Source organism: Oncorhynchus tshawytscha, linkage group LG23, assembly GCF_018296145.1.
Source record: "Oncorhynchus tshawytscha isolate Ot180627B linkage group LG23, Otsh_v2.0, whole genome shotgun sequence".
Lineage (NCBI taxonomy): Eukaryota > Metazoa > Chordata > Actinopteri > Salmoniformes > Salmonidae > Oncorhynchus > Oncorhynchus tshawytscha.
In genome coordinates, this window is record NC_056451.1 from 19596108 (window position 1) to 19618049 (window position 21942).

The 21942-nt window shown below is 48.5% G+C and overlaps 1 protein-coding gene across 2 annotated transcripts in view; it reads right to left on the minus strand.

Moving 5' to 3' along the window:
- ascc3 (activating signal cointegrator 1 complex subunit 3) overlaps window positions 1-21942 on the minus strand; it is a 146285-nt gene that overhangs the window by 49838 nt on the left and 74505 nt on the right. For both annotated transcript variants that reach the window (XM_024385525.2, XM_024385526.2), the window contains exon 15: window positions 19978-20112. In XM_024385525.2, the coding sequence (XP_024241293.1) occupies window positions 19978-20112 (135 nt within the window). The remainder of the gene's footprint in view (window positions 1-19977; window positions 20113-21942) is intronic.

Genomic DNA, 21942 nt, shown 5'->3' on the forward strand with positions numbered 1-21942 from the left:
ATTTGGCCAGTTTATTATGTACACCACCCCGTTCGTGAAAATGGTTCGCTCCTACAGACAGTGACTCAAGTGGCCTTGGCCTGCGATATAATGCAGGCATACTTGTTCTCAACTGGCCTACCTGGTTAAATAAAGGTGAAATAAAAAAGGCATTCAGTTACTGTTCAATTGAACTTTAGAATGGGCAAAACTAGTGACCTCAGCGACTTTGAGCGCGGTATGATAGTCGGTGCCAGGCGTGCAGCTTCCAGTGTCTCAGAAACGACCGGCCTCCTGGCCTCCTCACGCAGGAAGGCTGTGGCTGAACACAACTCGTTGACGTGAGGTCAAAGGAGAACGGAAAGAATCGTGCAAACTAACAGGCAGGCCACAAACAGGCAAATATCTGTGCATTACAACAGTGGTATGCAGAACAGCATCTCGGAACACACAACTTGTCAGTCCTTGTCACGGATTGGCTATTGCAGCAGACGACCACACCAGGTTCCACTCCTATCAGCTAAAAACAAGAAGTGGCTCCAGTGGGCACCAACACTGGACAATTGAGAAGTGGAAAAACATTTCCATGTCTGACAAATCCCAGTTCCTGTTGCGTCATGCTGATGGCAGTGTCAGGATTTGGTGTAAGCAGCATGACTCCATGTCCCCATCCTGTCAACGGTACAGGCTGGTGGTGGTGGTGTAAAGGTGTGGCGAATGTTTTCCTGGCACACGTTAGGTCTCTTGATACCAATTAAGCAATGTTTCCATGCCCTAAATAATTCAGGCTGTTCTGGAGCTAAAGGGGGGCCCGACCCGGTATTAGATGTGTGTACCTAAGTGTGTGTGTGTGTGAGTTTGCGAGAGAGAAAGATAGAGTTCCAAAAGTAAGCATCCAGGAGCGGCCAAGCCTGAGGCGTCAGAGCACTGTACACACACACACCACTACCACGGCTCCAACTAGACACACACACACCACTACCACGCCTCCAACTAGACACACCTCTACCACGCCTCCAACTAGACACACCACTACCACGCCTCCAACTAGACACACACACCACTACCATGGCTCCAACCAGACAGACAGACAAACAGACCACTACCATGGCTCCAACCAGACAGACAGACCACTACCATGGCTCCAACCAGACAGACAGACAGACAGACCACTACCATGGCTCCAACCAGACAGACAGACCACTACCATGGCTCCAACCAGACAGACAGACAGACCACTACCAGGCTCCAACCAGACAGACAGACAGACAGACCATGGCTCCAACCAGACAGACAGACAAACAGACCACTACCATGGCTCCAACCAGACAGACAGACCACTACCATGACAGACAGACAGACAGACCACCATGGCTCCAACCAGACAGACAGACCACTACCATGGCTCCAACCAGACAGACAAACAAACAGACCACTACCATGGCTCCAACCAGACAGACAGACAGACAGACCACTACCATGGCTCCAACCAGACAGACAGACAGACAGACCACAGAGACAGACCAGACTACCATGGCTCCAACCAGACAGACAGACAGACAGACCACTACCATGGCTCCAACCAGACAGACAGACAGACAGACAGACCACTACCATGGCTCCAACCAGACAGACAGACCACTACCATGGCTCCAACCAGACAGACAGACAGACCAGACAGACAGACAGACAGACAGACCACTACCATGGCTCCAACCAGACAGACAGACAGACAGACAGACAGACCACTACCATGGCTCCAACCAGACAGACAGACAGACAGACAGACAGACCACTACCATGGCTCCAACCAGACAGACAGACAGACCACTACCATGGCTCCAACCAGACAGACAGACAGAGACAGACCACTACCATGGCTCCAACCAGACAGACAGACAGACAGACAGACCACTACCATGGCTCCAACCAGACAGACAGACAGACAGACAGACAGACAGACAGACCACTACCATGGCTCCAACCAGACAGACAGACAGACAGACAGACACTACCATGGCTCCAACCAGACAGACAGACAGACAGACAGACCACTACCATGGCTCCAACCAGACAGACAGACAGACAGACCACTACCATCCAACTAGACAGACAAACAGACCAGTACCATGGCTCCAACCAGACAGACAGACACCACTTCTCCAACTAGACACACACACACACACCAGTACCAAGGCTCCAACTAGACACACACACCACTACCAAGGCTCCAACTAGACACACACACACCACTACCAAGGCTCCAACTAGACACACACACACCACTACCAAGGCTCCAACTAGACACACACACACACACCACTACCAAGGCTCCAACTAGACACACACACACACCACTACCAAGGCTCCAACTAGACACACACACACACACACTACCAAGGCTCCAACTAGACACACACACACCACTACCAAGGCTCCAACTAGACACACACACCACTACCAAGGCTCCAACTAGACACACACACACCACTACCAAGGCTCCAACTAGACACACACACACCACTACCACGGCTCCAACTAGACACACACACACCACTACCACGGCTCCAACTAGACACACACCACTACCACGGATCCAACTAGACTAGAGGTCGACCGATTAATTGGAATGGCCGATTAATTAGGGCCGATTTCAAGTTTCATAACAATGTTTTGGACACCGATTTGGCCGTTTTTTAATTATTTTTATTATAACCTTTATTTAATCTTTATTTAACGAGGCAAGTCAGTTAAGAATATAATAGCCCTGACTCCATTGGACTGTACAGTAGCTCTCTACTCTATACTGATGCACTAGGCAGTACTACCATCACTCCATTCTCTGTAATACTGCCAGCTCTTCTGTTATTCAGATCTACATAACTAGCTCCCTCCACCACCGGCCAACAGTAATACCCACGAGCACAACTCAGCAATGAAGTGTTCATTTACTTAGCTAGATTGTGACAGACAGGATGGTTAATTGTTGATTTAATTTGGCCAGCCCTTGATAGTCATAATGTTTGGCCACTTACTTTGACAGGCTTTTAACAATGGGCGGAGGAGCTGACGGACTGAGTGGGCGGAGGAGCGGAGGAGCTGACGGACTGAGTGGGCGGAGGAGCGGAGGAGCGGACTGAGTGGGCGGAGGAGCTGACGGACTGAGAGGAGCTGACGGACTGAGTGGGCGGAGGAGCTGACGGACTGAGCGGGCGGAGGAGCGGAGGAGCTGACGGACTGAGCGGGCAGAGGAGCGGAGGATAGACGGACTGAGCGGGCGGAGGAGCGGAGGATATGACGGACTGAGCGGGCGGAGGAGCGGAGGATCTGGCGGGCGGAGCTCTGAGGACTGAGGATCTGACGGACTGAGCGGGCGGAGGATCTGACGGACTGAGGATCTGACGGACTGAGCGGGCGGAGGATCTGACGGACTGAGCGGGCGGAGGAGCTGACGGACTGAGCGGGCGGAGGAGCGGAGGAGCTGACGGACTGAGCGGGCGGAGGAGCGGAGGAGCTGACGGACTGAGCGGGCGGAGGAGCTGACGGACTGAGCGGGCGGAGGAGCGGAGGAGCTGACGGACTGAGCGGGCGGAGGATCTGACGGACTGAGCGGGCGGAGGAGCTGAGCGGGCGGAGGATCTGACGGACTGAGCGGGCGGAGGATCTGACGGACTGAGCGGGCGGAGGATCTGCGGACTGAGGATCTGGACTGAGCGGGCGGAGGAGCTGACGGACTGAGCGGGCGGAGGAGCTGACGGACTGAGCGGGCGGAGGAGCTGACGGACTGAGCGGGCGGAGGAACTGACGGACTGAGCGGGCGGAGGAGCTGACGGACTGAGCGGGCGGAGGAGCTGACGGACTGAGCGGGCGGAGCTGACGGACTGAGCGGGCGGAGGAGCTGGGACTGAGCGGGCGGAGGAGCGGAGGAGCTGACGGACTGAGCGGGCGGAGGAACTGACGGACTGAGCGGGCGGAGGAGCGGAGGAGCTGACGGACTGAGTGGGCGGAGGATCTGACGGACTGAGCGGGCGGAGGATCTGACGGACTGAGCGAGCGGAGGATCTGACGGACTGAGCGGGCGGAGGATCTGACGGACTGAGCGGGCGGAGGAGCTGAGGACTGAGCGGGCGGAGGAGCTGGGGACTGAGCGGGCGGAGGAGCTGACGGACTGAGCGGGCGGAGGAGCTGACGGACTGAGCGGGCGGAGGAGCTGACGGACTGAGCGGGCGGAGGAGCTGACGGACTGAGGAGCTGGGCTGAGCGGGCGGAGGAGCTGACGGACTGAGCGGGCGGAGGAGCTGAGGACTGAGCGGGCGGAGGAGCGGACGGACTGAGCGGGCGGAGGAGCTGACGGACTGAGTGGGCGGAGGAGCGGAGGAGCTGACGGACTGAGCGGGCTGAGGAGCTGACGAACTGAGTGGGCGGAGGAGCGGAGGAGCTGACGGACTGAGGAGCTGACGGACTGAGTGGGCTGAGGAGCGGAGGAGCTGACGGACTGAGTGGGCAGAGGAGCGGACGGACTGAGTGGGCGGAGGAGCGGAGGAGCTGACGGACTGAGTGGGCGGAGGAGCTGACAGCCTGAGCGGGCGGAGGAGCGGAGGAGCTGACGGACTGAGCGGGGTGAGGAGCGGAGGAGCTGACGGACTGAGTGGGCTGAGGAGCGGAGGAGCTGACGGACTGAGTGGGCTGAGGAGCGGAGGAGCTGACGGACTGAGTGGGCGGAGGAGCTGACGGACTGAGCGGGGTGAGGAGCGGAGGAGCTGACGGACTGAGTGGGCTGAGGAGCGGAGGAGCTGACGGACTGAGTGGGCGGAGGAGCTGACGGAGGAGGAGCGGAGGAGCTGACGGACTGAGTGGGCGGAGGAGCGGAGGAGCTGACGGACTGAGTGGGCGGAGGAGTGGAGGAGCTGACGGACTGAGCGGGCGGAGGATCTGACGGACTGAGCGGGCGGAGGATCTGACGGACTGAGCGGGCGGAGGATCTGACGGACTGAGCGGCGGCGGAGGATCTGACGGACTGAGCGGGCGGAGGAGCTGACGGACTGAGCGGGCGGAGGAGCTGACGGACTGAGCGGGCGGAAGAGCTGACGGACTGAGCGGGCGGAGGAGCTGACGGACTGAGCGGGCGGAGGAGCTGACGGACTGAGCGGGCGGAGGAGCTGACGGACTGAGCGGGCGGAGGAGCTGACGGACTGAGCGGGCGGAGGAGCGGAGGAGCTGACGGACTGAGTGGGCGGAGGAGCGGAGGAGCTGACGGACTGAGTGGGCGGAGGAGCGGAGGAGCTGACGGACTGAGTGGGCGGAGGAGCGGAGGAGCTGACAGACTGAGTGGGCAGAGGAGCGGAGGAGCTGACAGACTGAGTGGGCGGTGGAGCGGAGGAGCTGACGGACTGAGTGGGCGGAGGAGCTGACGGACTGAGTGGGCGGAGGAGCTGACGAACTGAGCGGGCGGAGGAGCTGACGGACTGAGTGGGCTGAGGAGCGGAGGAGCTGACGGACTGAGTGGGCTGAGGAGCGGAGGAGCTGACGGACTGAGTGGGCGGAGGAGCTGACGGACTGAGTGGGCGGAGGAGCAGAGGAGCTGGGACTGAGGAGCTGACGGACTGAGTGGGCTGAGGAGCGGAGGAGCTGACGGACTGAGTGGGCGGAGGAGCTGACAGACCGAGTGGGCGGAGGAGCGCAGGAGCTGACGGACTGAGTGGGCTGAGGAGCGGAGGAGCTGACGGACTGAGTGGGCGGAGGAGTGGAGGAGCTGACGGACTGAGTGGGCGGAGGAGCGGAGGAGCTGACGGACTGAGTGGGCGGTGGAGCGGAGGAGCTGACGGACTGAGTGGGCGGAGGAGCGGAGGAGCTGACGGACTGAGTGGGCGGAGGAGCTGAAGGACTGAGTGGGCGGAGGAGCGGACGGACTGAGTGGGCGGAGGAGCGGAGGAGCTGACGGACTGAGTGGGCGGAGGAGCGGAGGAGCTGACGGACTGAGTGGGCGGAGGAGCGGAGAGCTGACGGACTGAGCGGGCGGAGGAGCTGAAGGACTGAGCGGGCGGAGGAGCGGAGGAGCTGACGGACTGAGGAGCTGACGGACTGAGGGGCTGAGGAGCGGAGGAGCTGACGGACTGAGTGGGCAGAGGAGCGGACGGACTGAGTGGGCGGAGGAGCGGAGGAGCTGACGGACTGAGTGGGCGGAGGAGCTGACAGCCTGAGTGGGCGGAGGAGCGGAGGAGCTGACGGACTGAGTGGGGTGGGAGCGGAGGAGCTGACGGACTGAGTGGGCTGGAGGAGCGGAGGAGCTGACGGACTGAGTGGGCTGAGGAGCGGAGGAGCTGACGGACTGAGTGGGCGGAGGAGCTGACGGACTGAGCGGGGTGAGGAGCGGAGGAGCTGACGGACTGAGTGGGCTGAGGAGCGGAGGAGCTGACGGACTGAGTGGGCGGAGGAGCTGACGGACTGAGTGGGCGGAGGAGCGGAGGAGCTGACGGACTGAGTGGGCGGAGGAGCGGAGGAGCTGACGGACTGAGTGGGCGGAGGAGCTGACGGACTGAGCGGGCGGAGGATCTGACGGACTGAGCGGGCGGAGGATCTGACGGACTGAGCGGGCGGAGGATCTGACGGACTGAGCGGGCGGAGGATCTGACGGACTGAGCGGGCGGAGGAGCTGACGGACTGAGCGGGCGGAGGAGCTGACGGACTGAGCGGGCGGAGGAGCTGACGGACTGAGCGGGCGGAAGAGCTGACGGACTGAGCGGGCGGAGGAGCTGACGGACTGAGTGGGCGGAGGAGCGGAGGAGCTGACAGACTGAGTAGGCGGTGGAGCGGAGGAGCTGACGGACTGAGTGGGCGGAGGAGCTGACGGACTGAGTGGGCGGAGGAGCTGACGAACTGAGCGGGCGGAGGAGCTGACGGACTGAGTGGGCTGAGGAGCGGAGGAGCTGACGGACTGAGTGGGCTGAGGAGCGGAGGAGCTGACGGACTGAGTGGGCGGAGGAGCGGAGGAGCTGACGGACTGAGTGGGCGGAGGAGCTGACGGACTGAGTGGGCGGAGGAGCAGAGGAGCTGAGGACTGAGGAGCTGACGGACTGAGTGGGCTGAGGAGCGGAGGAGCTGACGGACTGAGTGGGCGGAGGAGCTGACAGACCGAGTGGGCGGAGGAGCGCAGGAGCTCACGGACTGAGCGGGCGGAGGAGCTGAGCGGGCGGAGGAGCTGACGGACTGAGTGGGCTGAGGAGCGGAGGAGCTGACGGACTGAGTGGGCGGAGGAGTGGAGGAGCTGACGGACTGAGTGGGCGGAGCGGAGGAGCTGACGGACTGAGTGGGCGGAGGAGCGGAGGAGCTGACGGACTGAGTGGGCGGAGGAGCTGAAGGACTGAGTGGGCGGAGGAGCGGACGGACTGAGTGGGCGGAGGAGCGGAGGAGCTGACGGACTGAGTGGGCGGAGGAGCGGAGGAGCTGACGGACTGAGTGGGCGGAGGAGCGGAGGAGCTGACGGACTGAGCGGGCGGAGGAGCTGAAGGACTGAGCGGGCGGAGGCGGAGCGGAGGAGCTGACGGACTGAGCGGGCGGAGGAGCTGAGGACTGAGCGGGCGGAGGAGCGGAGGAGCTGACGGACTGAGCGGGCGGAGCTGACGGACTGAGCTGGGCGGAGGAGCTGCTGAGCGGGCGGAGGAGCTGACGGACTGAGCGGGCGGAGGAGCTGAGGACTGAGCGGGCGGAGGAGCTGACGGACTGAGCGGGCGGAGGAGCTGACGGACTGAGCGGGCGGAGGAGCTGACGGACTGAGCGGGCGGAGGAGCTGACGGACTGAGTGGGCGGAGGAGCGGAGGAGCTGACGGACTGAGTGGGCGGAGGAGCGGAGGAGCTGGGACTGAGTGGGCGGAGGAGCGGAGGAGCTGACGGACTGAGTGGGCGGAGGAGTGGAGGAGCTAACGGACTGAGTGGGCGGTGGAGCGGAGGAGCTGACGGACTGAGTGGGCGGAGGAGCGGAGGAGCTGACGGACTGAGTGGGCGGAGGAGCGGAGGAGCTGACGGACTGAGCGTGCGGAGGAGCTGAAGGACTGAGTGGGCGGAGGAGCGGAGGAGCTGACGGACTGAGTGGGCGGAGGAGCTGACGAACTGAGCGGGCGGAGGAGCTGACGGACTGAGTGGGCTGGGAGCGGAGGAGCTGACGGACTGAGTGGGCTGAGGAGCGGAGGAGCTGACGGACTGAGTGGGCGGAGGAGCAGAGGAGCTGACGGACTGAGGAGCTGACGGACTGAGCTGGGAGCGGAGGAGCTGACGGACTGAGTGGGCGGAGGAGCGGAGGAGCTGACTGAGCGGGCGGAGGAGCTGACGGACTGAGCGGGCGGAGGAGCTGACGGACTGAGTGGGCGGAGGAGCTGACGGACTGAGCGGGCGGAGGAGCTGACAGACTGAGCGGGCGGAGGAGCTGACAGACTGAGTGGGCGGAGGAGCTGACAGACTGAGTGGGCGGAGGAGCTGCCACTTACTCACACTCTACTCCACTTTAACCTCCGCACTTTTTTCCCCCTATCGTTCTTGCTCTCTCTCTCCCTTTGTGTGTCTGATCAAAACATTTCTGCAGTACATCCAGTACAGTATAAACAATATGTAGGTCTATGTATGGGGTGGAGGGGTGTGTGTGTGTGCACGTGGCATGTGTTTACAGTGTGTTATGTGCTTACATGCATGCATGCATGTGTGAGTGAGTGAGTGAGTGAGTGAGTGAGTGAGTGAGTGAGTGAGTGAGGAGATGAAAGCCAGGCAGCCAGTGTGTGACAGCAGTTCTTTGTTTTCTCAGAGGGACACAGTGGGAGGCACAGCGGAACCACACACTCAACTCAGCCTTTTACAACCTGATGATGTAGCAATTAAACAGGACGATGAGAGAGAGAGAGTGGGTTGGTTTGCATGACCACGGTTACATGTTAGACCGGTCCCTCAGGCTACCAGACTGCAAATGAGCTGTTACACTAAAATGTGTATTTTCCTTCGCAGTACTTTTCTTGCACCCGTCTGTCTATTTATCTATAGCACTGTATTACACATCCAGTCATCTTGTGGTTGTCAGTGATTGAGTGTGTTACCTGTATCCGACTGTGTGTGCGTGTGTTTTCTCTGAGTGTGTTTCTGTCTCATTGCAGTTTATCACACTTTAGTCTGCGCTATCAGCTTGGGCGTACAGTAGTGACAGATCGTCACAGCAACTCAGACATGTTCATAAGATCATTGGCGGTGTAAAAATAGCCCCAAACGAAGGCAAATATAGACATTAATGAGCGCGTTGAGGTCTTGTGTATCGGCAGGCGGGCGGCGTGGAGTCCCAGGTGGCCTAGCGTCTCCGCCGCGTCTGAACGTCTACAGAGCTAAACGCTTCCCTCCGACAGACACCCTGTCAACACAACAGGACATGAAACCCCATCAAAGATACAGTACAGTGCAGAAGATGAAAGATACACTTCACCACCGCCACACCCCCCCTAGACTCCAGAGAGAGTGAGAGATAAAAAAACAAGATGAGGGGGAGAGGAAGAGAGAGGGCTGGATAAGAGAGAAGGAGAGAGACAGTCATCATCCTTTCATCCACATCAATGGGCATCCATCCATCCATCCACCCATCCATCGGAAATACCTATTTCCTGTCTGCAGTCTACACTAGATCATCAGCACCTCTCAGTACCTCTCCACTAAATGAGGCTGGCCTTCGATACAAATCAACATCTCAAACTAAAACAAGCAGTAAACCACCCTGTCTACAGCTATACTGACTCAAACTGGCTCTCAGCACCATACAATAGACCTACACCATACATACTGGTGTACACGCCATACCAAACCACTTCACTGACTAGAACAGATGGCTCTAAAGCGGTGCGGAGGAGAGCTGTCCTGTCCTGCTGTACCCTAACCTGACCACTAGGTGGCTCTTCATCCCCACAGCTGAGCCACTATACTGTTCTCTGGTGCTGGGTCGCTGTGACAGAGCACCTTTCATCTCACATTGAGGACCCATCAAACTGGAGAGGACACGCTAGTGGGCTCCTCAGTGTGGGTGGAGTTCTCACACACATACTCACCATGCACTCGTACACTGACACCACACACACACACACACATATTACATGTGCACACACATGCGAGAGAACCCTTTTCAAAAGTAGTATGGACAGGCCAACAGATGGTCTGACCATTTAAATGTTCCACTTAATGAGAAACGTTGACTCTTTCACTCTGATAGACATGATTTGCATAGACATGATGAACTAGCTCAATAAATAACCATTATTCCAGCAGCACTCTTTATTCTAGTGGCTGCATTAAGATATCTAAGCTAGATTGACAGCCTCTTCAACCCCCGAGTCAATTAATGAACATTATGAGAGAGAAAATATACTGGAATCACTTTTGACTTTTAAAAGGGAGGATAAATAATGCCAAATTATATAACTGACCTTAGAGGTGCTGTATACTCCACTACATATGCATACGGGAGATTAAAAATCACCTATAAATATTAATGTGGGCCAATTTCCCAGCACAAATAAGTCATGCATTATCTCTGTGTGGGCTTAGAGTGGAATCAGCCTCGTGCTCACTTCCCCACTAATACAAGACTGACAGGTGCACGGACAAAGAGACAGACACGAGGACAGCAGGACAATGGAGGAGAGAGCTCAACTACTACTCTGGAGGTCCTTTGCTAACACTTCATTTTATGTTCTGCTTATTAACGTCTTAATAAGGCATTGGTAAAAACTTTAACAATTAGAAGACTATAGCGTTTGTTGACATAGCATAAGTACATCTATATGCAATCCATTTATTACGCATAGCTTTAATCTGTATAAACCATGGGACAACCAGCTTTAATCTGTATAAACCATGGAACAACCAGCTTTAACCTGTATAAACCATGGAACAACCAGCTTTAATCATATACTGTATAAACCATGGAACAACCAGCTTTAATCATATACTGTATAAACCATGGAACAACCAGCTTTAATCATATGCTGTATAAACCATGCAACAACCAGCTTTAGTCATATGCTGTATAAACCATGGAACAACCAGCTTTAATCTGTATAAACCATGGAACAACCAGCTTTAATCTGTACAAACCATGGAACAACCAGCTATAATCTGTACAAACCATGGAACAACCAGCTTTAATCTGTATAAACCATGGAACAACCAGCTTTAATCTGTACAAACCAATCATATACTGTATAAACCATGGAACAACCAGCTTGAATCATTTGCTGTATAAACCATGGAACAACCAGCTTTAATCATATGCTGTATAAACCATGGAACAACCAGCTTTAATCATATGCGGTATGAACCATGGAACAACCAGCTTTAATCTGTATAAACCATGGAACAACCAGCTTTAATCTGTATAAACAATGGAACAACCAGCTTGAATCATATGCTGTATAAACCATGGAACAACCAGCTTTAATCATATGCTGTATAAACCATGGAACAACCAGATTTAATCATATGCTGTATAAACCAAGGAACAACCAGCTTTAATCATATGCTGTATAAACCATGGAACAACCAGCTTTAATCATATGCTGTATAAACCATGGAACAACCAGCTTTAATCATATACTGTCTAAACCATGGAAAAATGAGCTTTAATCAGATGCTGTATAAACCATGGAACAACCAGCTTTAATCATACACTTTATAAACCATGGAACAACCAGCTTTAATCATATACTGTATAAACCATGGAACAACCAGCTTTAATCATATGCTGTATAAACAATGGAACAACCAGCTTTAATCTGTATAAACCATGGAACAACCAGCTTCAGTCTGTATAAACCATGGAACAACCAGCTTTAATCTGTATAAACCATGGAACAACCAGCTTTAATCTGTATAAACCATGGAACAACCAGCTTTAATCTGTACAAACCATGGAACAACCAGCTTTAATCTGTATAAACCATGGAACAACCAGCTTTAATCTGTATAAACCATGGAACAACCAGCTTTAATCTGTATAAACCATGGAACAACCAGCTTTAGTCATATACTGTATAAACCATGGAACAACCAGCTTTAATCTGTATAAACCATGGAACAACCAGCTTTAATCATATACTGTATAAACCATGGAACAACCAGCTTTAATCTGTACAAACCATGGAACAACCAGCTTTAATCTGTACAAACCATGGAACAACCAGCTATAATCTGTATAAACCATGGAACAACCAGCTTTAATCTGTATAAACCATGGAACAACCAGCTTTAATCTGTATAAACCATGGAACAACCAGCTTTAATCTGTATAAACCATGGAACAACCAGCTTTAATCTGTATAAACCATGGAACAACCAGCTTTAATCTGTATAAACCATGGAACAACCAGCTTTAATCATATACTGTATAAACCATGGAACAACCAGCCTTTAATCATATACTGTATAAACCATGGAACAAACAGCTTTAATCATATGCTGTATAAACCATGGAACAACCAGCTTTAATCATATGCTGTATAAACCATGGAACAACCAGCTTTAATCTGTATAAACCATGGAACAACCAGCTTTAATCATATACTGTATAAACCATGGAACAACCAGCTTTAATCTGTATAAACCATGGAACAACCAGCTTTAATCTGTATAAACCATGGAACAACCAGCTTTAATCATATACTGTATAAACCATGGAACAACGAGCTTTAATCATATGCTGTATAAACCATGGAACAATCAGCTTTAATCATATACTGTATAAACCATGGAACAACGAGCTTTAATCATATACTGTATAAACCATGGAACAACCAGCTTGAATCATATGCTGTATAAACCATGGAACAACCAGCTTTAATCATATGCTGTATAAACCATGGAACAACCAGCTTTAATCTGTATAAACCATGGAACAACCAGCTTTAATCTGTATAAACAATGGAACAACCAGCTTGAATCATATGCTGTATAAACCATGGAACAACCAGCTTTAATCATATACTGTATAAACCATGGAACAACCAGCTTTAATCATATACTGTATAAACCATGGAACAACCAGCTTGAATCATATACTGTATAAACCATGGAACAACCAGCTTTAATCATATGCTGTATAAACCATGGAACAACCAGCTTTAATCATATGCTGTATAAACCATGGAACAACCAGCTTTAATCATATGCTGTATAAACCAAGGAACAACCAGCTTTAATCATATGCTGTATAAACCATGGAACAACCAGCTTTAATCATATGCTGTATAAACCATGGAACAAGAAGCTTTAATCATATACTGTATAAACCATGGAAAAATTAGCTTTAATCAGATGCTGTATAAACCATGGAACAACCAGCTTTAATCATATACTTTATAAACCAAGGAACAACCAGCTTTAATCATATGCTGTATAAACCATGGAACAACCAGCTTTAATCATATACTGTATAAACCATGGAAAAATGAGCTTTAATCAGATGCTGTATAAACCATGGAACAACCAGCTTTAATCATATACTTTATAAACCATGGCACAACCAGCTTTAATCATATACTGTATAAACCATGGAACAACCAGCTTTAATCATATGCTGTATAAACCATGGAACAACCAGCTTTAATATGTACAAACCATGGAACAACCATCTTTAATCTGTATAAACCATGGAACAACCAGCTTTAATCTGTATAAACCATGGAACAACCAGCTTTAATCATATACTGTATAAACCATGGAAAAATGAGCTTTAATCAGATGCTGTATAAACCATGGAACAACCAGCTTTAATCATATACTTTATAAACCATGGAACAACCAGCTTTAATCATATACTGTATAAACCATGGAACAACCAGCTTTAATCATATGCTGTATAAACCATGGAACAACCAGCTTTAATCTGTATAAACCATGGAACAACCAGCTTTAATCTGTATAAACCATGGAACAACCAGCTTTAATCTGTACAAACCATGGAACAACCAGCTTTAATCTGTATAAACCATGGAACAACCAGCTTTAATCTGTATAAACCATGGAACAACCAGCTTTAATCTGTATAAACCATGGAACAACCAGCTTTAATCATATACTGTATAAACCATGGAACAACCAGCTTTAATCATATACTGTATAAACCATGGAACAACAAGCTTTAGTCATACTGTATAAACCATGGAACAACGAGCTATAATCATATGCTGTATAAACCATGGAACAACCAGCTTGAATCATATACTGTATAAACCATGGAACAACGAGCTATAATTGTGGGTTTACTCTATTTAAAGGTTAACATCAGAAATCAAACGAACGTAACAATAATTGTATCTTACTGTATCACTGACTAAAGTGTTGCAGTCCCATCTGTAGTGAGGGTCGAATTCACAGCTCAACAGGAGCACACAGTCCTCTTTACAGCTGATTAGCTTTCTGATGTCTATTGTCCATTTCTGATGTCCATTTCTGATGTCCATTTCTGATGTCCATTTCTGATGTCCATTTCTGATGTCCATTTTTTTTCTGATGTCTTACACGTATCATAAACAACAGATAATTAAGTGTATTATTGTGCTACACACAATTAAATATGTATATTCACAGGCATACACACACACACACACACTATCTTCAACTAATTCATATCCATTCTGTCAAACCAGGCCACGACAATCTCTCATGTGTATTTGCAGATTTACAAAGCATGAAAAGTGATATGATTTGTATATTTATACATTTCCCCATATAAATCGGAGGGAAGATTAGAGGCACATCAATCTTGCGTTGGCCCCGAGGAATAAAGGAAAGGTTAGTAGATTTATCACTCTGCCTCATGTTGCTGTACTGCTCTCTCTCTCTCTGCTGGGGGAGATTTAAATACGGAGAGACATACAGTCTGACTAACCGTCGTCCTGTGAGGACTGCTGCAGATACACCCCTGTGTACTCTCCGTGCACACACACCATTAATTAAGAGTGTGTGTGTGCACAACACATGCACGCACACACAAAAAGACACACACAGTGAGAATGCGGTCCATGCCGTAGCCCCAGTTGTAGAGTAGTGTGAGGTGGAGAGGAGCAGAGTGACTTTCAGAAATCACTGAGAGGGCAGCAGGCCAACCCTGACACTGGTCTGTGTGTGTGTGTGCGCGCGCACGGCTGTCTATTGATCCCTGTCCTGTGTGATTGATTCTATTCATCCTGAGCCCATGGCTACAGTCAATCATGACCAGCAGGTTCTGTTCATATGCTCCTCTACCTGGACAAGAAATAGTGAGTCTGGTTGGGTCCAACTGGACTAGAGCATGGGCCAAGCTACACACACAGAGATCCATTTATATGACTATAGCATGCTAATTTCACATTTTATGGCTACACACCATAAACTAGACTGTCTGTCTACATCTGTAGGTGTGTAGGTCTGTCTGCCTGCCGGTCTGTCTTCCTGCCCGCCTCGGTCTTCATCTTCAACCAGAAGTCTACTCCATGGTCTACAGGTTAAATATCAGTACTGTCCTCCTCAAGCACATTCAACACCTGTGCTGTTCTCATTCACAGCATAAGTAGAAGGCAGTCAAACACCCAGTAGATAAAACACTTAGACAACACACGCCGAGTGACAGAGCTCCACTTCACTTCCCTGGCCTGTTAATTGGCCTGTATCTGAGTGCTGTAAAGTTTGTTCATGGTATCTACGGGGGCAGAGCGGGCCTCTCTGACTCTCACACACATCCTTCCTCTTTGTTTACAGCTCTCCCCCTAGGAACCCACTCTAAAGAGGTGCCTGACCTCAATTTCTCTCACTTTCCTCTCCTTTAAATCTTATGAATAAATGCTCATAAATAACGGTGTTTGTCTGTAGCCTGAGCCAAAGAGGAGAGCCAGCCTAGGAGCACACAGCCACTTTACAGTACACACAGTAACTTTAGTACACTGGAGTCCATTGTTACAGTTACTTTAGTACACTCTCCAGTAGACTGGATCCTACAGATACATTAACTTTAGTACACTAGAGTCCATTGTTACAGTTACTTTAGTACACTCTCCAGTAGACTGGATCCTACAGATACATTAACTTTAGTACACTCTCCAGTAGACTGGAGTCCATTGTTACAGTTACTTTAGTACACTCTCCAGTAGACTGGAGTCTATAGTTACAGTAACTTTAGTACACTCTCCAGTAGACTGGAGTCTATAGTTACAGTAACTTTAGTACACTGGAGTCCATTGTTACAGTTACTTTAGTACACTCTCCAGTAGACTGGAGTCTATAGTTACAGTAACTTTAGTACACTAGAGTCCATTGTTACAGTTACTTTAGTACACTCTCCAGTAGACTGGAGTCTATAGTTACAGTAACTTTAGTACACTCTCCAGTAGACTGGAGTCTATAGTTACAGTAACTTTAGTACACTGGAGTCCATTGTTACAGTTACTTTAGTACACTCTCCAGTAGACTGGATCCTACAGATACATTAACTTTAGTACACTAGAGTCCATTGTTACAGTTACTTTAGTACACTCTCCAGTAGACTGGAGTCCATTGTTACAGTAACTTTAGTACACTCTCCAGTAGACTGGAGTCTATAGTTACAGTAACTTTAGTACACTGGAGTCCATTGTTACAGTTACTTTAGTACACTCTCCAGTAGACTGGAGTCTATAGTTACAGTAACTTTAGTACACTAGAGTCCATTGTTACAGTTACTTTAGTACACTCTCCAGTAGACTGGAGTCCATTGTTACAGTTACTTTAGTACACTCTCCAGTAGACTGGAGTCTATAGTTACAGTAACTTTAGTACACTCTCCAGTAGACTGGAGTCTATAGTTACAGTTACTTTAGTACACTCTCCAGTAGACTGGAGTCCATTGTTACAGTTACTTTAGTACACTCTCCAGTAGACTGGAGTCTATAGTTACAGTAACTTTAGTACACTCTCCAGTAGACTGGAGTCCATTGTTACAGTTACTTTAGTACACTCTCCAGTAGACTGGATCCTACAGATACATTAACTTTAGTACACTGGAGTCCATTGTTACAGTTACTTTAGTACACTCTCCAGTAGACTGGAGCCTACAGATACAGTAACTTTAGTATACTCTCCAGTAGACTGGAGTCCATTGTTACAGTAACTTTAGTACACTCTCCAGTAGACTGGAGTCCATTGTTACAGTAACTTTAGTACACTCTCCAGTAGACTGGAGTCTATAGTTACAGTAACTTTAGTACACTAGAGTCCATTGTTACAGTTACTTTAGTACACTCTCCAGTAGACTGGAGTCCATTGTTACAGTTACTTTAGTACACTCTCCAGTAGACTGGAGTCTATAGTTACAGTAACTTTAGTACACTCTCCAGTAGACTGGAGTCTATTGTTACAGTAACTTTAGTACACTCTCCAGTAGACTGGAGTCCATTGTTACAGTTACTTTAATACACTCTCCAGTAGACTGGATCCTACAGATACATTAACTTTAGTACACTGGAGTCCATTGTTACAGTTACTTTAGTACACTCTCCAGTAGACTGGAGTCTATAGTTACAGTAACTTTAGTACACTCTCCAGTAGACTGGAGTCTATTGTTACAGTAACTTTAGTACACTCTCCAGTAGACTGGAGTCCATTGTTACAGTAACTTTAGTACACTCTCCAGTAGACTGGAGTCTATAGTTACAGTAACTTTAGTACACTGGAGTCCATTGTTAGTTACTTTAGTACACTCTCCAGTAGACTGGAGCCTACAGATACAGTAACTTTAGTACACTGGAGTCCATTGTTACAGTTACTTTAGTACACTCTCCAGTAGACTGGATCCTACAGATACATTAACTTTAGTACACTGGAGTCCATTGTTACAGTTACTTTAGTACACTCTCCAGTAGACTGGAGCCTACAGATACATTAACTTTAGTACACTGGAGTCCATTGTTACAGTTACTTTAGTACACTCTCCAGTAGACTGGAGCCTACAGATACAGTAACTTTAGTACACTCTCCAGTAGACTGGAGCCTACAGATACAGTAACTTTAGTACACTCTCCAGTAGACTGGAGCCTACAGATACAGTAACTTTAGTACACTCTCCAGTAGACTGGAGCCTACAGATACAGTAACTTTAGTACACTCTCCAGTAGACTGGAGCCTACAGATACAGTAACTTTAGTACACTCTCCAGTAGACTGGAGTCCATTGTTACAGTAACTTTAGTACACTCTCCAGTAGACTGGAGTCCATTGTTACAGTAACTTTAGTACACTCTCCAGTAGACTGGAGTCTATAGTTACAGTAACTTTAGTACACTCTCCAGTAGACTAGAGTCCATTGTTACAGTAACTTTAGTACACTCTCCAGTAGACTGGAGTCCATTGTTACAGTTACTTTAGTACACTCTCCAGTAGACTGGAGTCTATAGTTACAGTTACTTTAGTACACTCTCCAGTAGACTGGATCCTACAGATACATTAACTTTAGTACACTCTCCAGTAGACTGGAGTCCATTGTTACAGTTACTTTAGTACACTCTCCAGTAGACTGGAGTCTATAGTTACAGTAACTTTAGTACACTCTCCAGTAGACTGGAGTCCATTGTTACAGTTACTTTAGTACACTCTCCAGTAGACTGGATCCTACAGATACATTAACTTTAGTACACTGGAGTCCATTGTTACAGTTACTTTAGTACACTCTCCAGTAGACTGGATCCTACAGATACATTAACTTTAGTACACTGGAGTCCATTGTTACAGTTACTTTAGTACACTCTCCAGTAGACTGGAGTCCATTGTTACAGTTACTTTAATACACTCTCCAGTAGACTGGATCCTACAGATACATTAACTTTAGTACACTGGAGTCCATTGTTACAGTTACTTTAATACACTCTCCAGTAGACTGGATCCTACAGATACATTAACTTTAGTACACTGGAGTCCATTGTTACAGTTACTTTAGTACACTCTCCAGTAGACTGGAGCCTACAGATACAGTAACTTTAGTACACTCTCCAGTAGACTGGAGTCCATTGTTACAGTAACTTTAGTACACTCTCCAGTAGACTGGAGTCCATTGTTACAGTAACTTTAGTACACTCTCCAGTAGACTGGAGTCTATAGTTACAGTAACTTTAGTATACTCTCCAGTAGACTGGAGTCCATTGTTACAGTAACTTTAGTACACTCTCCAGTACACTGGAGTCTACAGATACAGTTACTTTAGTACACTCTCCAGTACACTGGAGTCTACAGATACAGTTACTTTAGTACACTCTCCAGTAGACTGGAGTCTACAGATACAGTAACTATAGTACACTCAAACACTATCACGATAAACAGGGGTAGGAGTAACAGTCTACAGCAGTGGTGCACTGAATTGAGTCAACACTGTCTAGAAGAATGGTGATTCATGTGTGTGTCCAGGTATAGTAACATAGATGACCTTTATCTAACGTGAACTCATGTAAGCCTCTTAACCCTGGCACACTGTACCTGTGCTCCATGTAAAGACTCAGATGGTCCTGACAATCCCTGCAGCCAACACTATCTCATGTCTACTCCTAACCAGTAGTTACTCCTAACCCACGTCTACTCCTAACCAGTAGTTACACCCAACCAGGACTTATCCTAACCCACATCTACTCCTAACCAGTAGTTACACCTAACCAGTAGTTATCCTAACCAGTACTTACGCCTAACCAGTAGTTATCCTAACCCACATCTACTCCTCACCAGTACTTAGTCCTAACCAGTACTTAGTCCTAACCAGTAGTTATCCTAACCCACATCTACTCCTCACCAGTACTTAGTCCTAACCAGTACTTAGTCCTAACCAGTACTTAGTCCTAATCAGTACTTAGTCCTAACCAGTACTTAGTCCTAATCAGTACTTAGTCCTAACCCAGGTCTACTCCTAACCCAGGTCTACTCCTAACCAATAGTTACTCCTAACCAATAGTTACTCCTCACCTGAAACAGAAATAAACCAACGTATGTTCCTTACTGATTTCTCACACTGGCCGTAGTCAGGTCCATGGTCTGGCTGGAAGAAGGAAGACTCTCCCCGGTTCTTAGCCATCTCGATCAGCCCCATGGCTGTCCTCACCGTGGCATTACGAGCGTGGACAAACACCATCACCTGGGTCACACAGAGAACAGAGACACGGGTCAGTCTGGGTCAAAGGGGAAAACACAGAGGACGGAGAGTAGTCAGTCTTGAGCATAGACAAACACCATCACCTGGAAGACGCAGAGAACACAGACACAGATCAGTCTGGGGTCAAAGGTCAAAACACAGAGAAATAGAGGTAGAGGTCAGCCCATACTGTTCGCTACAACATTCCTCTTTCATCTAAAAGCACTACTGTGCTTTTACGTTCCTTGCCACAGTAAAGATCCATTGTGACTGCAGATACTTCTCTCCTGCTGTACTGTATGAGAACAGAAGAAGGTCACGGTGCCATTTTAATCTTTTGTTAAAAGGACAGAGAAGGGCTGTCATTTTCCTATTACACTCAGTCTGCCCTTGTAAAACAGTCAATACCACGGACAAAACAATCAATAACAGAAATACAAGACAGTTATGAGATGGAGGCAAAGGACTCTCCCTCCCTCCCTCCCTACCTACTTCCCCCTTGTCTTTTAAGGACACTATAAAGGGACTAGAGAGAGGAGGGAGGGAGAGAGAATATGAGAGACAGTGGGAGAGGAGATAAGAGTTAGCATGTTAATATCCATGTGTGAGTGTGTGTGTGTCTGTGTGTGTGAGTACAGGCCTGAAGGGTATGTTTCCTTCCTCTATCTTTGTACCAGTCACAGAGGGAGCCTCATAACAGATAATGTGCCACCATTGATTCCGGTTCTGCTGCAGAGCTCAGAAGTGTCATCCCTCCTCTGTCACTGTATCATAATGTAATGTATCAATGTAATGTAATCCGGGTGGCGTAGTGGTCTAGGGCACTGCATCGCAGTGCTAGCTGTGCCAACAGAAACTCTGGGTTCGAGCCCAGGCTCTGTCGCAGCCGGCCGCGACCGGGAGTTCCATGGGGCGATGCACAACTGGCCTATCGTCGTCCGGGTTAGGGAGGGCTTGGCCGGTAGGGATATCCTTATACCAATGTAATGTATCATAATGTAATGTATCCTAATGAAATGTATCTTAATCTAATGTAATGTATCATAATGTAATGTATCTTAATCTAATGTAATGTATCATAATGTAATGTATCTTAATCTAATGTAATGTATCATAATGTAATGTATCCTAATGTAATGTATCTTAATCTAATGTAATGTATCATAATGTAATGTATCATAATGTAATGTATCATAATGTAATGTATCATAATGTAATGTATCTTAATGTAATGTATCTTAATCTAATGTAATGTATCATAATGTAATGTATCCTAATGTAATGTATCTTAATCTAATGTAATGTATCATAATGTAATGTATCATAATGTAATGTATCCTAATGTAATGTAATGTATCATAATGTAATGTATCTTAATCTAATGTAATGTATCATAATGTAATGTATCATAATGTAATGTATCATAATGTAATGTATCATAATGTAATGTATCATAATCTAATGTAATGTATCATAATGTAATGTATCATAATCTAATGTAATGTATCATAATGTAATGTATCATAATCTAATGTAATGTATCATAATGTAATGTATCTTAATCTAATGTAATGTATCATAATGTAATGTATCATAATGTAATGTATCATAATGTAATGTATCTTAATCTAATGTAATGTATCATAATGAGTCTCAGAAAATGTCACTGTACCCGCCGATCAGTTTACCCACCTAATATTTTTTACCACTACGTCACTACCAAACATTCACTGGACACACACACAGAGAGAAATAGATCTTTGGAAGGGGGAATAAAATGTATATTCCAGTAAGGGTGGCAGGGTAGCCTAGTGGTTAGAGCGTTGGACTAGT